Source organism: Nerophis ophidion, linkage group LG23 (genome assembly GCF_033978795.1).
Source record: "Nerophis ophidion isolate RoL-2023_Sa linkage group LG23, RoL_Noph_v1.0, whole genome shotgun sequence".
NCBI lineage: Eukaryota > Metazoa > Chordata > Actinopteri > Syngnathiformes > Syngnathidae > Nerophis > Nerophis ophidion.
The window spans coordinates 31,713,022-31,731,574 of record NC_084633.1 but is presented as its reverse complement, the minus strand read 5'-3'; the positions used below and the strand labels follow the sequence as shown (position 1 = coordinate 31,731,574).

The 18,553-nt window shown below is 39.3% G+C and overlaps 1 protein-coding gene across 3 annotated transcripts in view; it reads left to right on the top strand.

Moving 5' to 3' along the window:
* Positions 1 to 18,553, top strand: part of LOC133541071 (vesicle-fusing ATPase) — a 104,700-nt gene that overhangs the window by 70,530 nt on the left and 15,617 nt on the right. For all 3 annotated transcript variants that reach the window (XM_061884156.1, XM_061884154.1, XM_061884155.1), the window contains 6 exons: positions 998 to 1,073; positions 5,918 to 6,073; positions 6,157 to 6,356; positions 6,442 to 6,607; positions 10,481 to 10,555; positions 11,747 to 11,934. In XM_061884156.1, coding sequence (XP_061740140.1) covers positions 998 to 1,073; positions 5,918 to 6,073; positions 6,157 to 6,356; positions 6,442 to 6,607; positions 10,481 to 10,555; positions 11,747 to 11,934 — 861 coding nt within the window. The remainder of the gene's footprint in view (positions 1 to 997; positions 1,074 to 5,917; positions 6,074 to 6,156; positions 6,357 to 6,441; positions 6,608 to 10,480; positions 10,556 to 11,746; positions 11,935 to 18,553) is intronic.

Below are 18,553 nucleotides of genomic sequence, written 5' to 3'. Positions count from 1 at the left end.
AAAGCATTTTTGGTTGAAAAAAAAAGAGATAAAGAAGTAAAATACAGCACTATGTCATCAGTTTCTGATTTATTATATTGTATAACAGTGCAAAATATTGCTCATTTGTAGTGGTGTTTCTTGAACTATTTTGAAAAAAAGATATAAAAATAACTAAAAACTTGTTGAAAAATAAACAAGTGATTCAATTATAAATAAAGATTTCTACACATAGAAGTAATCATCAACTTAAAGTGCCCTCTTTGGGGATTGTAATAGAGATCCATCGGGATTCATGAACTTAATTCTAAACATTTCTTCACAAAAAAAGAAATCTTTAACATCAATATTTATAAGAACATGTCCACAAAAAAATCTAGCTGTAAACACTGAATTGTTGCATTTCTTTTCACAGTTTATGAACCTACATTCATATTTTGTTGAAGTATTATTCAATAAATATATTTATAAAGGATTTTTTAATTGTTGCTATTTTTACAATATTTTTAAAAAATCTTACGTATCCCTTGGCATACCTTCAAGTACCCCCAGGGGTACGCATACCCCCATTTGAGAACCACTGCAGTAGAGAATAGAGTGACAAGCTGAAACTATTGATACTGTACTTCATGTGTCCACTTGATGTCACTGTTGGTTTACTTTTCCCCTTTTCCTTCTGCCACCAAATGACAGTTCATGTTTTATTTATTAATGATAAGCTTTTCTCTACCAAACGGAAGATGGTGTCACGTTTTATTGCCTGCTTATTTTCACTTTGAAATCATCTGCCTTTCTGCGCCAAAAGAGCACAGATGAAAAATATTGTAAAGACGCAATGACAAAATCATGGTAAACATTATTTGTCATAAATCTGGTTTTACTCCACCGATTTTCACCATGTAGATAGTTTGAACTGTGCATTTTTGAGTGTCTCTGTGGCTGCATTTTTTGCATCTTTGAGGTCAAAGAGCCCTCAATTGGTCAAGACTAATGTGTCCTTTTTTTCTCCCTTTGGCAGATTGACGTCGGGCTCCTTGTGGGTAACAGCCAGGTGATTTTTGAGAAGGCAGAGAGCTCATCCTTGACACTTGTTGGTACGTTCCTTATTTGAAAAAAAACAAAAAACAGGTAATTCAAATGAAGACGTCTGTTTATCTGTTCTAATTATATAACTATGATACAATTAGGACACTGGAATGGCTATACTACTTACTGCCAGAAGATAGCAGCAAGACCACGCTGTGTGAATAAGATTAGAACTAACACAAACATCTAATACTGATAAATAATAACTAAAGTCTTTGAAGCTAAAATGAGCCTGTTAAATGTGTGGGATTTTTTTTTCTCATAAATAAATCCTAGTATGACTATAATCATGTATCTCAATGGTGTGATGTTGGTGCATCATAAACAGTGGAACCTCCATTTAAGAACTAAATTGAGTTCTAAACAGGCTTTGTAAATCTAAAAAATAATATAGTGAAGCAAATTTCTTCATAAGAAATCAAATAAGTATTAATAACGGATTCCAGCCTTGACAAAAGTCTATATTTTAGTGAGAGTTTATATACTTTGGACCCATTATAAAGTGTTATACAGTGCTGTATATCAAACAAACATAACAAATGGAAATGAATTTTGACACCACCTTCTGATTGGTAGAGAAAAGCTTATCATTAATTAAATAAAACATAATGGATCAAGTTTGTCTTTATCAACATCCTGTTTGTGCTGCTCTGCCAACACGCGCACACTCACATAAGTCCCTTTGGTGCCCTCACAAACCATCAGAAATGACAAAAGTCCTTAATTTTAACAACTGCACTGCTACAATGATAAACATTTAAAAAAGTAAATTCCACTTACAAACCCCGTTTTCATATGTGTTGGGAAATTGTGTTAGAGGTAAATAAAAATAGAATACAATGATTTGCAAAACCTTTTCCACCCATATTCAATTGAATGCACTACAAAGACAAGATATTTGATGTTCAAACTCATAAACTTTATTTTTTGCAAACAATAATTAACTTAGAATTTCATGGCTGCAACACGTGCCAAAGTAGTTGGGAAAGGGCATGTTCACCACTGTGTTACATCACCTTTTCTTTTAACAACACTCAATAATGTTTGGGAACTGAGGAAACTAATTGTAGAAGCTTTGAAAGTGGAATTATTTTCCATTCTTGTTTTGTGTAGAGCTTCAGTTGTTCAACAGTCTGGGGTCTCCGCTGTCGTATTTTAGACTTCATAATGCGCCACACATTTTTGATGGGAGACAGGTCTGGACTGCAGGCGGGCAAGGAAAGTACCCGCACTCTTTTTTTTACAAAGCCCCGCTGTTTAACACGTGCTGAATGTGGCTTGGTATTGTCTTGCTGAAATAAGCAGGGGCGTCCATGAAAAAGACGGCGCTTGGATGGCAGCATATGTTGTTCCAAAACCTGTATGTACCTTTCAGCATTAATGGTGCCTTCACAGATGTGTAAGTTACCCATGCCTTGGGCACTAATGCACCCCCATACCATCACAGATGCTGGCTTTTAAACTTTGTGTCGATAACAGTCTGGATGGTTAGTTTCCCCTTTGGTCCGGATGACACGATGTCAAAAATTTCCTAAAAACATTTTGAAATGTGGACTCATCAGACCACAAAACACTTTTCCACTTTGCATCAGTCCATCTTAGATGATTTCGGGCCCAGAGAAGCCGGCGGCGTTTCTGGATGTTGTTGATAAATGACTTTCGCTTTGCATACTAGAGCTTTAACTTGCACTTAAAGGTGCCCCGACAAACTGCATTTAGTGACAGTGGTTTTCTGAAGTGTTCCTGAGCCCATGTGGTGATATCCTTTAGAGATTGATGTCGGTTTTTGATACAGTGCCGTCTGAGGGATCGAATGTCACGGTCATTCAATGTTGGTTTCCGGCCATGCCGCTTACGTGGAGTGATTTCTCCAGATTCTCTGAACCTTTTGATGATATTTTGGACTTTATGGAATTTCTTGCAATTGCACTTTGATAAACGTTGTTCTTAAACTGTTTGACTATTTGCTCACGCAGTTGTGGACAAAGGGGTGTATCTCGCCCCATCCTTTCTTGTGAAAGACTGAGCATTTTTTGGGAAGCTGTTTTTATACCCAATCATGGCACCCACCTGTTCCCAATTAGCCTGCACACCTGTGGGATGTTCCAAATAAGTGTTTGATGAGCATTCCTCAACTTTATCAGTATTTATGGCCACCTTTCCCAACTTCTTTGTCACGTGTTGCTGGCATCAAATTCTAAAGTTAATGATTATTTGCAAAAAAAAAAAAGTTTATTAGTTTGAACATCAAATATGTTGTCTTTGTAGCATATTCAACTGAATATGGTTGAAAATGATTTTCAAATCATTGTATTCCGTTTATATTTACATCTAACACAATTTCCCAACTCATATGGAAACGGGGTTTTTACATTAGTATCAGCAAAGAGGAGCTGATGTGAGAGAGTGTGTGAGCTTCCTACTTCACTGGGAAATTAAGTCTGCTTTGGAATTCTTTTACAGAAAAAGTCTGGTTTTGATTGATTGATTGAAACTTTTATTAGTAGATTGCACAGTACAGTACATATTCCATACAATTGACCACTAAATAGTAACACCCAAATAAGTTTTTGAACTTTTTTAAGTCCAGGTCCACGTTTACCATTCATTGGCCTCATCACAATTAAAACTTTCTGCTTTATTTTTGGGTTCTTCCAATTTTTATGCTTGTATGCTTTTAAATCTAAACTGAGAGCATTTGAAGCATGCTTTGTTGTCTGTATTTGTTTTAGTTGATGTCCATCCTGTCATTTTAATGTGGAATGTGAATGTATTTTTTTGTGTAACTTTGCTCCATCTTGGCTAGGACTCCTTTGAAAACAGGTTTTCAGTCTCAATTGAATTTGTTCCTTGGTTAAATAAAGGTTATATACATTTTTTTTATAAAAACACATTAATGTACTCTTTGCAAATTGTCACACCTATGCATCATGTTTTGTTTTGTCATGTAATGTTTTTGATTTAGGACATTCAGTCACGTTTTGTACTTCCTGGTTTTGTTTGCTACCATGCCAACTCATTAGTTTTCAACTGTCACGTCCCTGTTCTCAGCCTCACACCTGTTTTCACTAATGATCAGAACTATTTAAGTCACTCTTTTTCTTGTCATCGTCCTGGGATCCTCACACTCGCACGCACCCTACCCATGCTGTTCAAACCTTCACGTCCTAGTCCACAGTTCCATGCCGTGTATGTTTTTTTGTATTTATGCCATTGTGCTAGTTTTGTTTTGTTTGTATATAGTCATGCCATTGTGCTGTTTTGTTTTAAGTATAGTATAGATTTTTATCCGCCACAGAGCGCGTCCTTGGTTTGCCTTTTTGTAGTTTGTTTGTTTATTTAATAAATCATGTACTTACATTCATGCCTGACTAGTACCACATCATCCTTGCATCGAGGAAGCACAAACAATCCATGTCAAAGCCTGACAGAAGGATCCCAGCAAAAGGGCTTCCTTGCAAATGATGTGGAAGAAATATTCCTCACGGAAGCGGACAAACAGGAGATGTTCCTGCGGCTCGTCGCGGACGCTCAGCCATGGGCGCACGAGGACAAAGAGGAGTTGAGCGATGAAGAGCTTCCTCCCGGCGCGGCAGAAGCATGGAGCCAACTGTTGACGAAAATGGCGGATGCTGGGGCTGGGGCTGGGAGCTTGTGGGTTGGTTCTGGCCGGATGAGGTTCCAAGCCACAACGACCAGCACGTCCCCCACCTCCAGTTTGTCGGCCGATTAAGCCGCAACTTCCAGCGAGGCCACCAGCACCAAGTCCAAGATCGAGTCCAAGTCCACGTCAACCTCTGAGTCCAAGTCCACGTCAACCTCCGAGTCCAAGGCCACGTCAACCTCCGAGTCCAAGTCCACGTCAACCTCCGAGTCCAAGTCCACGTCAACCTCCGAGTCCAAGTCCACGTCAACCTCCGAGTCCAAGTCCACGCCAAAGTCTAAGTCCACGCCGCCAAGTGCCCCCAGTGGCAGCTCCACGAAGCCAAGTGCTCCCAGTGGCAGCTCCAGGAAGCCAAGTGCCCCCAGTGGCAGCTCCACGAAGCCAAGTGCTCCCAGTGGCAGCTCCACGAAGCCAAGTGCCCCCAGTGGCAGCTCCACGAAGCCAAGTGCTCCCAGTGGCAGCTCCAGGAAGCCAAGTGCCCCCAGTGGCAGCTCCACGAAGCCAAGTGCCCCCAGTGGCAGCTCCACGAAGCCAAGTGCCCCCAGTGGCAGCTCCACGAAGCCAAGTGCCCCCAGTTGCAGCTCCACGAAGCCAAGTAGATTTTTACCCGCCACAGAGTGCGTCCTTGGTTTGCCTTTTTGTAGTTTGTTTGTTTATTTAATAAATCATGTACCTGAATTCACGCCTGGCTCGTCCTGTAATCCCTCTGCGTCGAAGGAGCACACACAATCCGTGTCCAAGCCAAGTTATGACACAAATAGTCTTTTGCTTTAAAGTCCACAGCGATTCTCTCTTTTCCACGCTGGTCTGTTGTCTTTTTGGCAATCTTAAGTTAGTAAAATGGACAAAACTTGTCAAATGGCGAAAAAACACAGAAAAGGCACACACACTAAAGCACCGAGTCGTAACTAGTAGTGTACTGAAATGTGCAGCAAGTGACGTGGAGTGCTCTGCCTCCCCAAAAAGGCTGCACTCTGCTTTTTGCCTGCAGGCAGGTCATAAATTCAATGAACGAAGTGTTCGTACACAGAGACATTGTTCCCACTTGGAGGCACATTAGACTGCATCCAAAAAGTTTGTGAATCGAAAAAGTTCTCAAATAGAGGTGTTCGCAAATTGAGGTTCCACTGTATTCTTAAAGATTTATAGGTGCTTCATTTGTTTACCTTTTTTTAAATTACCTTTAAGGTAAGGCAAAGACAAAAGAAGCACGCCAGTCAATCATCAACCCAGACTGGAACTTTGAGAAAATGGGAATTGGAGGTCTGGACAAGGAATTTTCTGACATTTTCCGCAGAGCCTTTGCCTCTCGAGTCTTCCCTCCAGACATCGTGGAGCAGATGGGTGAGAAATGACCGTCTTTCTATCTCTCTGGCATACATCGTACACCGGTTTTGGGTTTGATTTTGCTCCTTGATTCTGTCCAGGTTGCAAGCACGTGAAGGGAATCCTTCTTTTCGGACCCCCAGGATGCGGTAAAACCCTCATGGCCAGGCAGATCGGTAAAATGCTTAATGCCCGCGAGCCGAAGATCGTCAACGGTCCAGAAATCCTCAACAAGTACGTGGGAGAGTCCGAGGCCAACATCCGCAAGTTGTTCGCTGATGCAGAGGAGGAGCAGAAGCGGGTGTGTAACTATGCTTTTTATTTCAATATGAAAAATAGATTGTACAACGATGGGATTGAACTATTGTGACAATATCCAAAACTAGCTGGGAGCCAACAGCGGACTTCACATCATCATCTTTGATGAGCTGGATGCTATTTGCAAGCAGAGAGGCACAGGGGCTAGCAGCACAGGCGTACACGATACTGTGGTCAACCAGCTGCTGTCCAAGATTGATGGTGTGGAGCAACTTAATAACATCTTGGTCATTGGTAAGTAACACCCTTGCGATAAGACAATGTATAGTTCTGAAACAGTCTTTTCATTATGTACATGACAAGTCCTTTTATTTTAGTTTATCTTGTCAAATGCCTCAACATGTCATTAACCTGTTTAACCCTCAAGGGACAAAGACTGACTTTTTTGTCTTTCAGTAAGTTCTTGTTGTATTTTTGGTCATAATTCTGTTTTGTTACACCATTTTTTTTAATGTTAAATTTAAAGTTTAAATGCCTAATTCTGGTACAGGTCTAGGACACACTGGCAGTTATTTGACAGAACAGGTTTTTTTCAAAAAGGTATAAAAACATTTTTGCTGAAATCTCAATCAACTTCAGCCTAAACAAACAATACCAAACCTGTAATTTTTTTTAACCCTTCGAATGCATTTTGATCCAATTGTGTCACAATTGTCAATTAGTATAAATTGGAAAATAAGCAATTTTAAATATTTTAACCTGTGACATTATCTGATCAAAATAAATAAATAAATGATAAATGAGTTGTACTTGTATAGCGCTTTTCTACCTTCAATGTACTCAAAGCGCTTTGACACTACTTCCACATTTACCCATTCACACACACATTCACACACTGATGGAGGGAGCTGCCATGCAAGGCGCCAACCAGCACCCATCAGGAGCAAGGGTGAAGTGTTTTGCTCAGGACACAATGGCCGTGACGAGGTTGGTACTCGTTGGGGATTAAACCAGGGACTCGCGGGTTGCGCACGGCCACTCTCCCACTGTGCCACGCCATGCCTTCCTCAATGTCAGAATTACTTTATTGTTTTAGGACTTAAGTTTAAAAAAATTTAGCAGTATAACTAAAAAAAATATACATCCAAAATATTTTTACACCCTTCAAAAACTTGGTCACTTGTATTTCAAGTTTGAAGATAATTAAATCGAATGTCCACAAAGGGTTAAATCCACCAACTCATCAAGTGTTCTTTCTTTGTTCTTCTTGTTATTAAAACGTGTGTGCATAAGCAAAATGTTGACACACAGTAGCTAAAGTCCACATGGGCAATTTCCCGCTTCAGACTTCCCTAAGGGGCGCCGCAAGGATGAAGGGGGAAAAGATTGACATTCATATTGCGCTGCCTTCATTTGCACACAGGATATGCGTGTAAGATGGCCGTCATTTACATGCAGGACAACGGCGCCCCAGAGTCTCATAAATATTGCTGCGAGCTTGAGGGAACGGTTAGAGGCTTCAATGTGCTTAAGGAAGCACTCTTTGATTTGTTGATAGCAGATTAGCAAGCAATCACAAAGCACTGCAACCACACTGCATAAAGAAATGGAGGTGTCATCAACGCAAACCACTATCTCTCTCACGGAGTGATCAACACAAACACATTGCTCGCTGGCAAACAACCACTAAGACGACGCATGGCACAGCATAGACGGGCAACAAACTCTTCTGGCCTAGACTCAGCTGTCTATCTGCACCTCAGGGAGAAGCAGCACTCCTTTGAAAAAAAAAAAAAAGTACAGATTCTGGACAGGCAGGACGGATGGTACGAAAGAGGAGTGAGGAAAGCCGTCTAATCAAGGTTGAAAAACCATTCCTGAACAGAGGACACTACCTCTTTCTCACATACAAAATCCTTTCATCCATCCATCCATTTTCTACTGCTTATTCCCTTTGGGATCGCGGGGGGCGCTGGTGCCTATCTCTGCTACAATCGGGCGGAAGGCCACACTCTGGACTTTCAACCATTTGTAAAAGACTCTGCAATTTAGCCTTCAACAAATAACAGGAGGTACATGCTATTTGTTTACAACTGAATAGAATGCTATCGTGGGGGATTCTGACTATTTTGGACTGGTAGAAGTCGATCCACAGCTATCGTTCTGCCACATAATACCTCTGAAATAACATTTCAAAGCTTTGGCAGTAGGATTGCTTGTTTGCATCAAACCAGTAGTTTTTCTCACTCCAATAGGTCGAAACCATCCTTGCCCAGGCACACCCTCTTGTTTTGGAGTATAAATATTTGGGGTTTTGGCACCAGCTGTTAGACCAGGGGTAGGGAACCTATGGCCCTAGGGCCAGACGTGGCTCTTTTGATGACTGGATCTGGCTCCCAGATAAATCTTAGCTGGCATTGCTTAACATGATAAGTAATGAATAATTCCGCTGATAATCACAGTGTTTAAAATAACGTTCAAAAGATAAGACTTTCTCATGCATTTTAATCCAATCATCCATTTTCTATCGCACCTGTTCAAGAAGTCGCATTAATGGTAAGAAGTATTATATTTATTATTGGTTAGTGAATTATATTTATATAGCGCTTTTTCTCTAGTGACTCAAAGCACTTTACATTGTGAAACCCAATATCTAATTTACATTTAAACCAGTGTGGGGGGCACTGGGAGCAGGTGGGTAAAGTGTCTTGCCCAAGGACACAACGGCAGTGACTAGGATGGCGGATGCGGGGATTGAACCTGGAACCCTCAAGTTGCTGGCACGGCCACTCTACCATTCGAGATGTACTGCTCCAATAATAACGTTATTAAAAAGAATAAGAGACTTATTATTCTCTAAAAATGTTGGTCTTCCTTAAAAATGCACGCATTTAATAGTATTCAGTGTCCAAAAATATTATATGGCTCTCACAGAAATACATTTTTTAATATTTGGCTTTCATGGCTCTCTCGGCCAAAAAGGTGCCGCACCCCTGTGTTAGACTCTTATGACCAATATAAGTCCTAAGACAAGACATAATCAATGTAATTCTAAATAACCATTCATTAATTTGAAAACATGAGTATTTATTGTACCACTAAATCGCAACTTTAAACATATTAAAAAAAAAAATGGATGTAAATTACTAACAAATAAATCACAACAAGTAAAATAATAATAATAATAACATAATAATAACAATACATACGTTTAAATAACAGTGGCAAAATAAATACACATACAATTCAGTTTTTCTATTTAAATAGTTTTTAATCCGTTATTTTTACTTTTTACACTTATTTTACCACCATAGAGTGAAATCAAATTACAATTGTGCAATACATCTTTTGACAATTTTGACCCATATTTTAGGTCAAAGAATAATAATTTTGTAAATCTATCAATAAGTACTTAAAGTACATTATACATGTCAGTCAGACCGGATCTGGCGCACCGCGCTATTATTGTGAAAGGGGGGGGAAAGTGTGCTGTGCTGTTTTTTTTTAACTCGACAAGAAAAGAAGCTCACTTGAAGCTGTTAAAAAAAAAAAGTTGTGACCACTGTTTGTAAGTTTATGTTTCATAGATGATGTCATTCACAACAAGTCAAAGTAGAAAACCTGTGTTGTGAGTATATGGATTGTCCTTTTTAGCTTTAGCTTCGTAGTTTAGTTTTCAAATGATCGTCTCGACATTCACATTGTTTATCACTTAGGGATGGAGTATGTCGGGGATGAATGAGCACTACCGGACACAGTATTTTATCGAACGAATGTTTTTTCTCCTCACATTGACAACATTTCGCTTCCATTTATGTCAAATTCCCTGAAATAATGCCTTAATTTTTTGTCGAGTTTAGTGATTATTGGTTAGGCATACAAGCGCTGTGTCAAATAAAAAAAAGCAACCATAGTGACTTCCCAAACCTATACTAGACGTGCTTTTTAGTCAATCGCGTCTCATCGGTTTTTGCACGCACAATACGCAGCCCTTTAATCTTTTTTTTAATTGTATTTTCAGAATGGTGAGAAGCCATAATGAAAATCAAAACTAAAATGTTATTAATTGTCCAGCCCTACCACATCAGTATGCAAAAGTCAGCAATCTTATCATAATTTTGTGCTTTTTCTGTTCTTTACTAACACGACTTGTTCGCTTCTTACTAGGAATGACCAACAGACCAGACCTGATTGATGATGCCCTCATGAGACCAGGCAGGTTTGAAGTCAAGATGGAAATTGGTGAGTGTTGCACGACCTTTTATATTGAGCTCATAATCTGTGTTTTTTTATTTTCGTAATAGCTCGATATCTGCGATAAAATTGAACATTGCATTTGAAAAGAATCTTGAGTGCATCTGTACCACTGAATATTCTCGACATTCGTTCAAACAACTCAAGTCAATTTAGTTGTATGCACTCTTTATAATTGCAAAAACTATTGTCATTTGGAGGGTTTTGTTGGATTAAAACCCTTTAAAATATAAACCCAAGTAATATTAAAGATGGAAATTAAAATAAAAGAAAATTTAAGAGACCAAAGTCAAAATTGGAGATGGAAAAGAGAGTGCAGGCTTAAACTAACTATGTGTTTGCTGAATGCATGCTAATTAGCATAACCCACCTTTTGTAAAGCACACTAGGGATGTCACGGTATTAAAATCTCAGGGTACGATATCATCCCAGCATTAAGACCACAATACAATATTATTGTGATATATGTCCAAAATGTCATAGTGTGTAAAATGAAGTGGCAGGAATGTTGAGGATAAACACGCTTAGTGTAGTTGAACACAAACATCATCCTAAAATGTTCTAATCATATTTAGTACTACAAATAAATCGTGTTGGAACATCCACTGTCCCTCTCAACTTTTACTTACTGAGAAGCAGTGTCCTCTACAGTGGACATTTTTTGATCTCAGTTTGGAAAATGGAGTTTCTCAGAAAAGCTCACTCGCATTTTCACTTTTAATAATGTCAAAACCTCAGAAATTAACGTTTAGCTTTGCCGGCTTCATCTTTTCCGCGGGTGATGGTAGCTAATCACGTAGCTTCGGTGTGCGGCAGGTGTCAGCTGTGATTTAACCCATGGGCGCTCCCAGGCTTACCAGTCACTTCTGTCGTTAAGTTAAGTTAAGTTAAGTTAAAGTACCAATGGTTGTCACACACACACTAGGTGTGGTGAAATTTGTCCCCTTGATTACCCCCTGGGAAGTGAGGGGAGCAGTGGGCAGCAGCGGTGGCCACGCCCGGAAATCATTTTGGTTATTTAACCCCCAATTCCAACCCTTGAGGCTGAGTGCAAACAGGGAGGAAATGGGTGACATTTTCATAGTCTTTTGTATGACTCGGCCGGGGGTTTGAACTCACAACCTACCGATCTCAGGTAAGGTCTCAAGTCATACGTCAGCATCATCGTCTTCTGCCCAGGTCTCCCTGATGAGAAAGGTCGCGTGCAGATCCTCACTATTCACACCAACAAAATGCGAAACTTCAACCTGCTGGCTGGCGATGTCAACATACCAGAGCTGGCAGCTGAAACCAAGAACTTCAGCGGTGCGGAGTTGGAGGGGCTGGTCAGGGCCGCGCAGTCCACTGCCATGAACCGACACATCAAGGTCAGTCTGGCAGTAATCACATTTCTATTTATTTCTTGATGCACCATTTTAATGATTCCATTTCAATTCAGGTTTTATTGCTGCAATAAGTAATAATAATTACATTTAATAATAATCAAATTTACTGAAGGTTCTTTATCAAATTATTGTATATACTACACAAAGTGAAAACAAGACTATACTGGGCTTTATGGGTGCTCAAAAAATAAATTCACATCCAAATTGTGATTTAATTTTTTCCAATTCTAAATCAATTCATCATTTTCAAGACTCGATTGAAAAAAAAATTATATATTAGATTAGATTAGATTAGATTAGATAGTACTTTATTCATTCCGTCAGGAGAGTTCCTTCAGGAAAATTACAATTTTCAGCACAATCCCATTCAAGATCAGACAAACATTACAGGGAGACAGAACAGGATCGCTGACGGGTCTGCCGGCTTCCAGCGCCCCTTACAAAAAAAGATGAGATACAGGTAAACAAGGGGGGGTGGGGGGGGGGGGGGGATAGAAGATTAAAATGAAATTAAAAAAAATCGGTCTTAGCCTGGGCCTTGGAGAGGGGGTGCATATATATATATATATGCATATATATATATATTCATATATATATGAATATGTATATATCCATTTTCTACCGCTAATTCCTATATATATAGATATATTTTATTTTGTTCCCAATTTATATTCCTTACATACATTCATATACATACATACATACATACACACATATATATATATATATATATATATATATATATATATATATATATATATATATATATATATATATTTTATAATTTTTTTTTATTATTGATACTGTTTTTTTTTAACAATTCTATTCGATTCCTGAGGTAATGATTCGATTCAGAATTTATTCTTGATTCAACTTGACTCTTAATTCAAACTGATTTTTACAATGTATTTTTTGGTGCAATAATTTTAATTAAACTTTTTCCAAACAGGTTACAGGTTTGAAAAGCTCCTTCTGGTTGCAGGGAGATCTTTTAGAAACCTATTTGTAAAAATTTATTATTTATTAAAAAAAAAAAAAGTATAGCTATATAACATGCATAGTGTACAGCCCTTTGTTTTTCAACTGTCGTTTTTAAAAGGCTTTATATGTTGGGTCTCGCTCGCATGGTTTCCCCAAGGTGCAGAAGTGGGAGGACGACGCGCTTTTAATAATTCTTACCACAGGATATATAATCAAAGCAGCATACCGCTGGGAACATACAAGATGCTCGATGTTAGCTTCAGCTTAGCAAAGTCATAAAGAAAGTTTATAGCATAGAGTTAAAAATACAAAAACTAGAGAGTAGCGTGAAGCCAAACAAAGTGACACATGTAGTGAAACAAGACTGTCAGACTGGACAAATAATGAGGGAGGTCTACCGTATTTTTCGGATTATAAATCGCAGTTTTTTTTCATAGTTTGGCCAGGGTGCGACATATACTCCCGAGTGACTTATGTGTGAAATTATTAACACTGTATTACTGTAAAATATTAAATAATATTTATCTCATTCGCAGAAAAGACGAAGAAAATGTCAACAATCGTCACACACACGTCAGCAATCGTCCCATACACGTCAACCAATAAGATCTCGGCAGGGGAGGGTCATGGCAGAAGTGCATTGTAGGTCATGGGATGCTAACCGCAATATTCTATTTGCTACTTCCGTAGCTATTAAAATGGATCATTTCAACGTTGGCGGTAACTTATAAAACTGAGAAGGGCTGATGAAAATTGGCACCGAAAAGGAAATCATGTTCTGCAGATTACAAGCTGGACGTAGTGAAATATGCAGCAGAAAACGACAAGAGGAAGTGGCGCATACCTTTGGAGTTGGCAGAGTTGTTTAGAAGCGACATCGAGGAAGAAGATTTCATGGGATTCATCAGTTAGGAGTGACAGATTGTTTGGTAAACGTATAGCATTTTCTATATGTTATAGTTATTTGAATGACTCTTACCATAATATGTTACGTTAACATACCAGGCACCTTCTCAGTTGGTTATTTATGCCTCATATAACGTACACTTAATCAGCCTCTTGTTTACTATTCTTTATTTATTTTAAATTGCCTTTCAAATGTCTATTCTTGGTGTTGGATTTTATCAAATAAATTTCCCCAAAAAATGCGACTTATACTTATACTCCAGTATATATGTTTTTTTCCTTCTTTATTATGCATATCCGGCCGGTGCGCCTTATACTCTGGAGCGACTTATTATCTAAAAAATGCGGTATATTGATAGCTCTTTGATTACTGATCAGTAGCAGGTGAGCGTCCCGACACTAAACAGAGGCAGGTGAAGAGAATCAGCACCCTTAACAAAATAAACTAAAACTCAATAGGGTACTGAAAACAGAAAATGACAATATCTTAAGGATATAACAAACTAAACATAACATGACCCGGCAAATGAATCATGACATTGTAAATAAAGTTATTTGTATATACAGTTGTGATCAAAATTATTTAACCCCCACACAATTTTGGTGTTTTAGCAAGTTGGACATTTATTCCGTATTTTGTTTATAGTCATATCAAATAAAGATGCATTAAATAGACAAATGCAACTTGAATTACAACATTATATTTTGTGACATACCAAACAGTGTCATTTCTCTCGATATCTCATTGACAATATTATTCAACCCCTTGAAGATCATACCTCTTAAGAACAGAATTTGAATAAGGTCTTTTCAATCAGGTGTTGAAAACATCTGTAGATGTGATTAAAACCATAACGAGCAACAAATAAACTGATTGAAGTGACGTGAATTATATTTATATAGCGCTTTTCTCTAGTGACTCAAAGCGCTTTACATAGTGAAACCCAATATCTAAGTTACATTTTAACCAGTGTGGGTGGCACTGGGAGCAGGTGGGTAAAGTGTCTTGCCCAAGGACAAAACGGCAGTGACTAGGATGGCAGAAGTGGGATTCGAACCTGCAACCCTCAAGTTGCTGGCACGGCCACTCTACCAACCGAGCTAAGACTGTGGCGCTCAGCTTCTTGTAGATGGTCGATGGTGTATTTGCAACATGGTGAAGTCCAGGGAGTGGTCAAAGAAGTCAAGAGAGGAGGTAATTTCTCTTCATAAGAAAGGATATGGATATAATAAAATAGCAAAGACATTACACATTCCAAGAGACACAGTTGGGAGCATAATTCGCAAGTTTAAAGCTAAAGGCACAGTGGAAACACTACCTGGGCGTGGTAGAAAGAGGATGCTGTGTGCAACTGCTGTCCGGTGTTTGAAGCATACAGTGGTGAAAAATCCCCGGGTAACAGCTGAGGAACTACAACAGGACATTGCAGAGGGGGGAACGCAGGTTTTGTCCCAGACAATAAGGCGCGCATTACGAGATGAAGGTCTCCATGCCAGAACTCCAAGGCGCACCCCACTTCTGACTACCAGGAACAAGAAAAACAGACTCCAGTATGCCAAAAATCATCTAGACAAACCCCAAAGGTTTTGGGAAACTGTTCTATGGAGTGATGAGACAAAACTGGAACTCTTTGGGCCTATGAATCAACTTTATGTCTGGAGGAGAAAAAATGAAGCTAACAAAGAAAATAACACCTTTCCTACTGTTAAGCATGGTGGGGGGTCAATCATGCTCTGGGGCTGTTTCTCTGCCTCAGGTACCGGGAATCTCCAGCGCGTTCAAGGCATTATGAATTCTGTTTCCTAGCAGGATATATTAGCTGCAAATGTCATGAAGTCAGTGACGAAGCTGAGGCTTGGGAGACGTTGGACCTTCCAACAGGACAACGATCCCAAGCATACCTCCAAATCAACATCAGAGTGGTTGCAGAAGAAGGGCTGGAAGACTCTGGAGTGGCCTTCACAGTCGCCAGACCTAAATCCTATAGAATACCTGTGGTAGGACTTGAAGAAGGCAGTTGCAGCACGCAAGCATGGCCGGCTCTACGCAGGGGCAAGAGGGGGCAGAGCCCCCTTAAATAAATGTCTTGCCCCCTCAAATCAAAATTTGAGAAATCAAATTTAAATAAACTCACAAAATTACTACATTACAAGTTGACAAAATTATCTGCACTAGCGGAAAAATCCGCCGAAAAAGGGACACCCACGATATATTAGTGTCGGCTTCCCTCTCATCCCTCCCTCCGCTGTGCGTGTATTCAACATTCCACAGGCTGCGCAGCAGACACACACCCGCACACACCCCTCCGCCCTCAGTAAACATCCAATCACTGTTGCAGTATGAAAGTAAAAGAAAAGGAAAAGTTGTCTACATTTATCATATACTTGTTAGGACGGGTGTATTTGTGTAGTCTTATCCGTCATAAACACGTTTATCGTCGCGGACTTTCGGTGCTACGGAGTTCCTTTTTATTTTTTTTATTTTTTTTTACAACTTGACGAGAGCAGTGACAGCGGAGGCTCTGAGCAGCAGTGGTTTGGAAGGCAGAGAGCCTCCACTGTCCCTGTAACAAGCTAAAAGTCATTTATGATGCTGTTAATGAGGGTAAAAATGAAGCATAAGGTATATACCCTGCTTAGCAGTCCTCCTCTGCTGTCCTCTGTCCAGAGCGGAGTCCCTAGCAACGGCCCGTTTTACTTAGCAACGGTCTGGCAATCGACTGCAGGAATTCTTTTTCTGTTGTTTTTCTTGTAATTCTACATAGTCAACCTTTAATGTTTCAATCTATATTTTGTAATAAACAAATTATAAGTTTCATTTGATATGACCAAGACACCTAAAAACAAAAACACTGCCGTTTTCATCAATTTACAAGCTAGTGGGCAACACACATACATTGGAGTGAATGAATTTTGTGCCCAGATGAGTGCCCACGTCCACTGCATGTGACAAACTGAAGACAAGTGACTTCTGTCGGACAGACTCCTACATAAAGCCCCGCCCCAGGCTGTAGTGAAGTGAAGTGAAATTGTATTTATATAGCGCTTTTTCTCTAGTGACTCAAAGCGCTTTACATAGTGAAACCCAATATCTAATTTTTACATTTAAACCAGTGTGGGTGGCACTGGGAGCAGGTGGGTAAAGTGTCTTGCCCAAGGACACAACGGCAGTGACTAGGATGGCAGAAGCAGGGATTGAACCTGCAACCCTCAAGTTGCTGGCACGGCCGCTCTACCAACCGAGCCATACCGCCCTGTAGTCCTGTATTGTTGTTGTTTTTCTTCATGTAATCACAGCAGGTTTTTTCTGTTGTTGAAGCTTACTTATTTTCTTCTCCAGCTTCCATTAGCTCACAAAGAGAAAGTTAATGCTCTGTAATGCATCCATTTTTCAGAGCATTTCAAAAGTTTAGTCCTGCTCCTGCATGTAGTAGTAGCAATGACACTACTGCTAGTACATCAGGGACAGCAGCTAGCAATACTGCACATTTAGCACCAGCAAGCACTGTTTCTCCTGCACCAGCTCCCTCCGTCCCCCCAACAAGCGCTCCCCCAAAGCAGCTTTATTGGCTGGCTACCCAAAGCGTGCATTTGGTAAAACATTAAGATCATTCAATCCTGCCTGGTACCGCACACAACCATGGCTAGAGTATTCTGTGGTGCGAGACGCCTGCTTCTGTTTCCCCTGTCGAAAATATGGCAGCGCTGTTAATGTTTCCCCCCCTGAGGGATTGCCACCTTATTGTGGTCAGGGGGTTTGCGTGCCTTCAGGTGGGACACCCAAGTTGGACAGGTCTGAAGGTAGAGGCCTGACAAAGTGCAATCCACTACTCCAGGTTGGGGTTGGACACATAGGTAAAGACCCATTTCAATGAAGAAAGCATCGTTACTATAAGCACAGAAAAAGTGCTGGAGCATGATGTGTACACATGATGCTCCCTTCACATTTCTGACTGCCCCCTCATATAAGCATGCCTAGAACCGCCCCTGCAAGCAAGCCCAAGAATATGAATGAACTGGAGGTCTTTGCCCAAGAGGAATGGGCTAAAATACCTGTAGATCGTTTCAAGAAGCTTGTGTCCGGTTATGTATCACGTTTGAAGGATGTAATTACTGCCAAAGGGTGTTCTACTAAGTACTAAAGATGCATGTAACTAGGGGGTTGAATAATTTTGTCAATGAGATATTAAGAAAAATGTCCTTTTTTGGGATTTTGTTAAATACAGTGTTACAATTTAAGTTGCATTTGTCTATTTGACACATCTTTATTTGATATGACTATAAACAAAATACGGAATAAATATCCAACTTGCTAAAACACCAAAATTGTGTGGGGGTTGAATAATTTTGATCACAACTGTATATATATATATATATATATATATATATATATATATATATATATATATATATATATATATATATACACATATATATATATATATACATACATACATACATACATACATACATACATACATATATATATATATATATATATATATATATATATATATATATATATATATATATATATATGTACTTATACATTAATGTACAAACCCCGTTTCCATATGAGTTTTGAAATTGTGTTAGATGTAAATATAAACGGAATACTATGATTTGCAAATCATTGAATGAGAAAGAATTCTACTTTCAAAGCTTCAACAATTAGTTTCCTCATTTCCTTAAACGTTTTTTCAGTGTTGTTAAA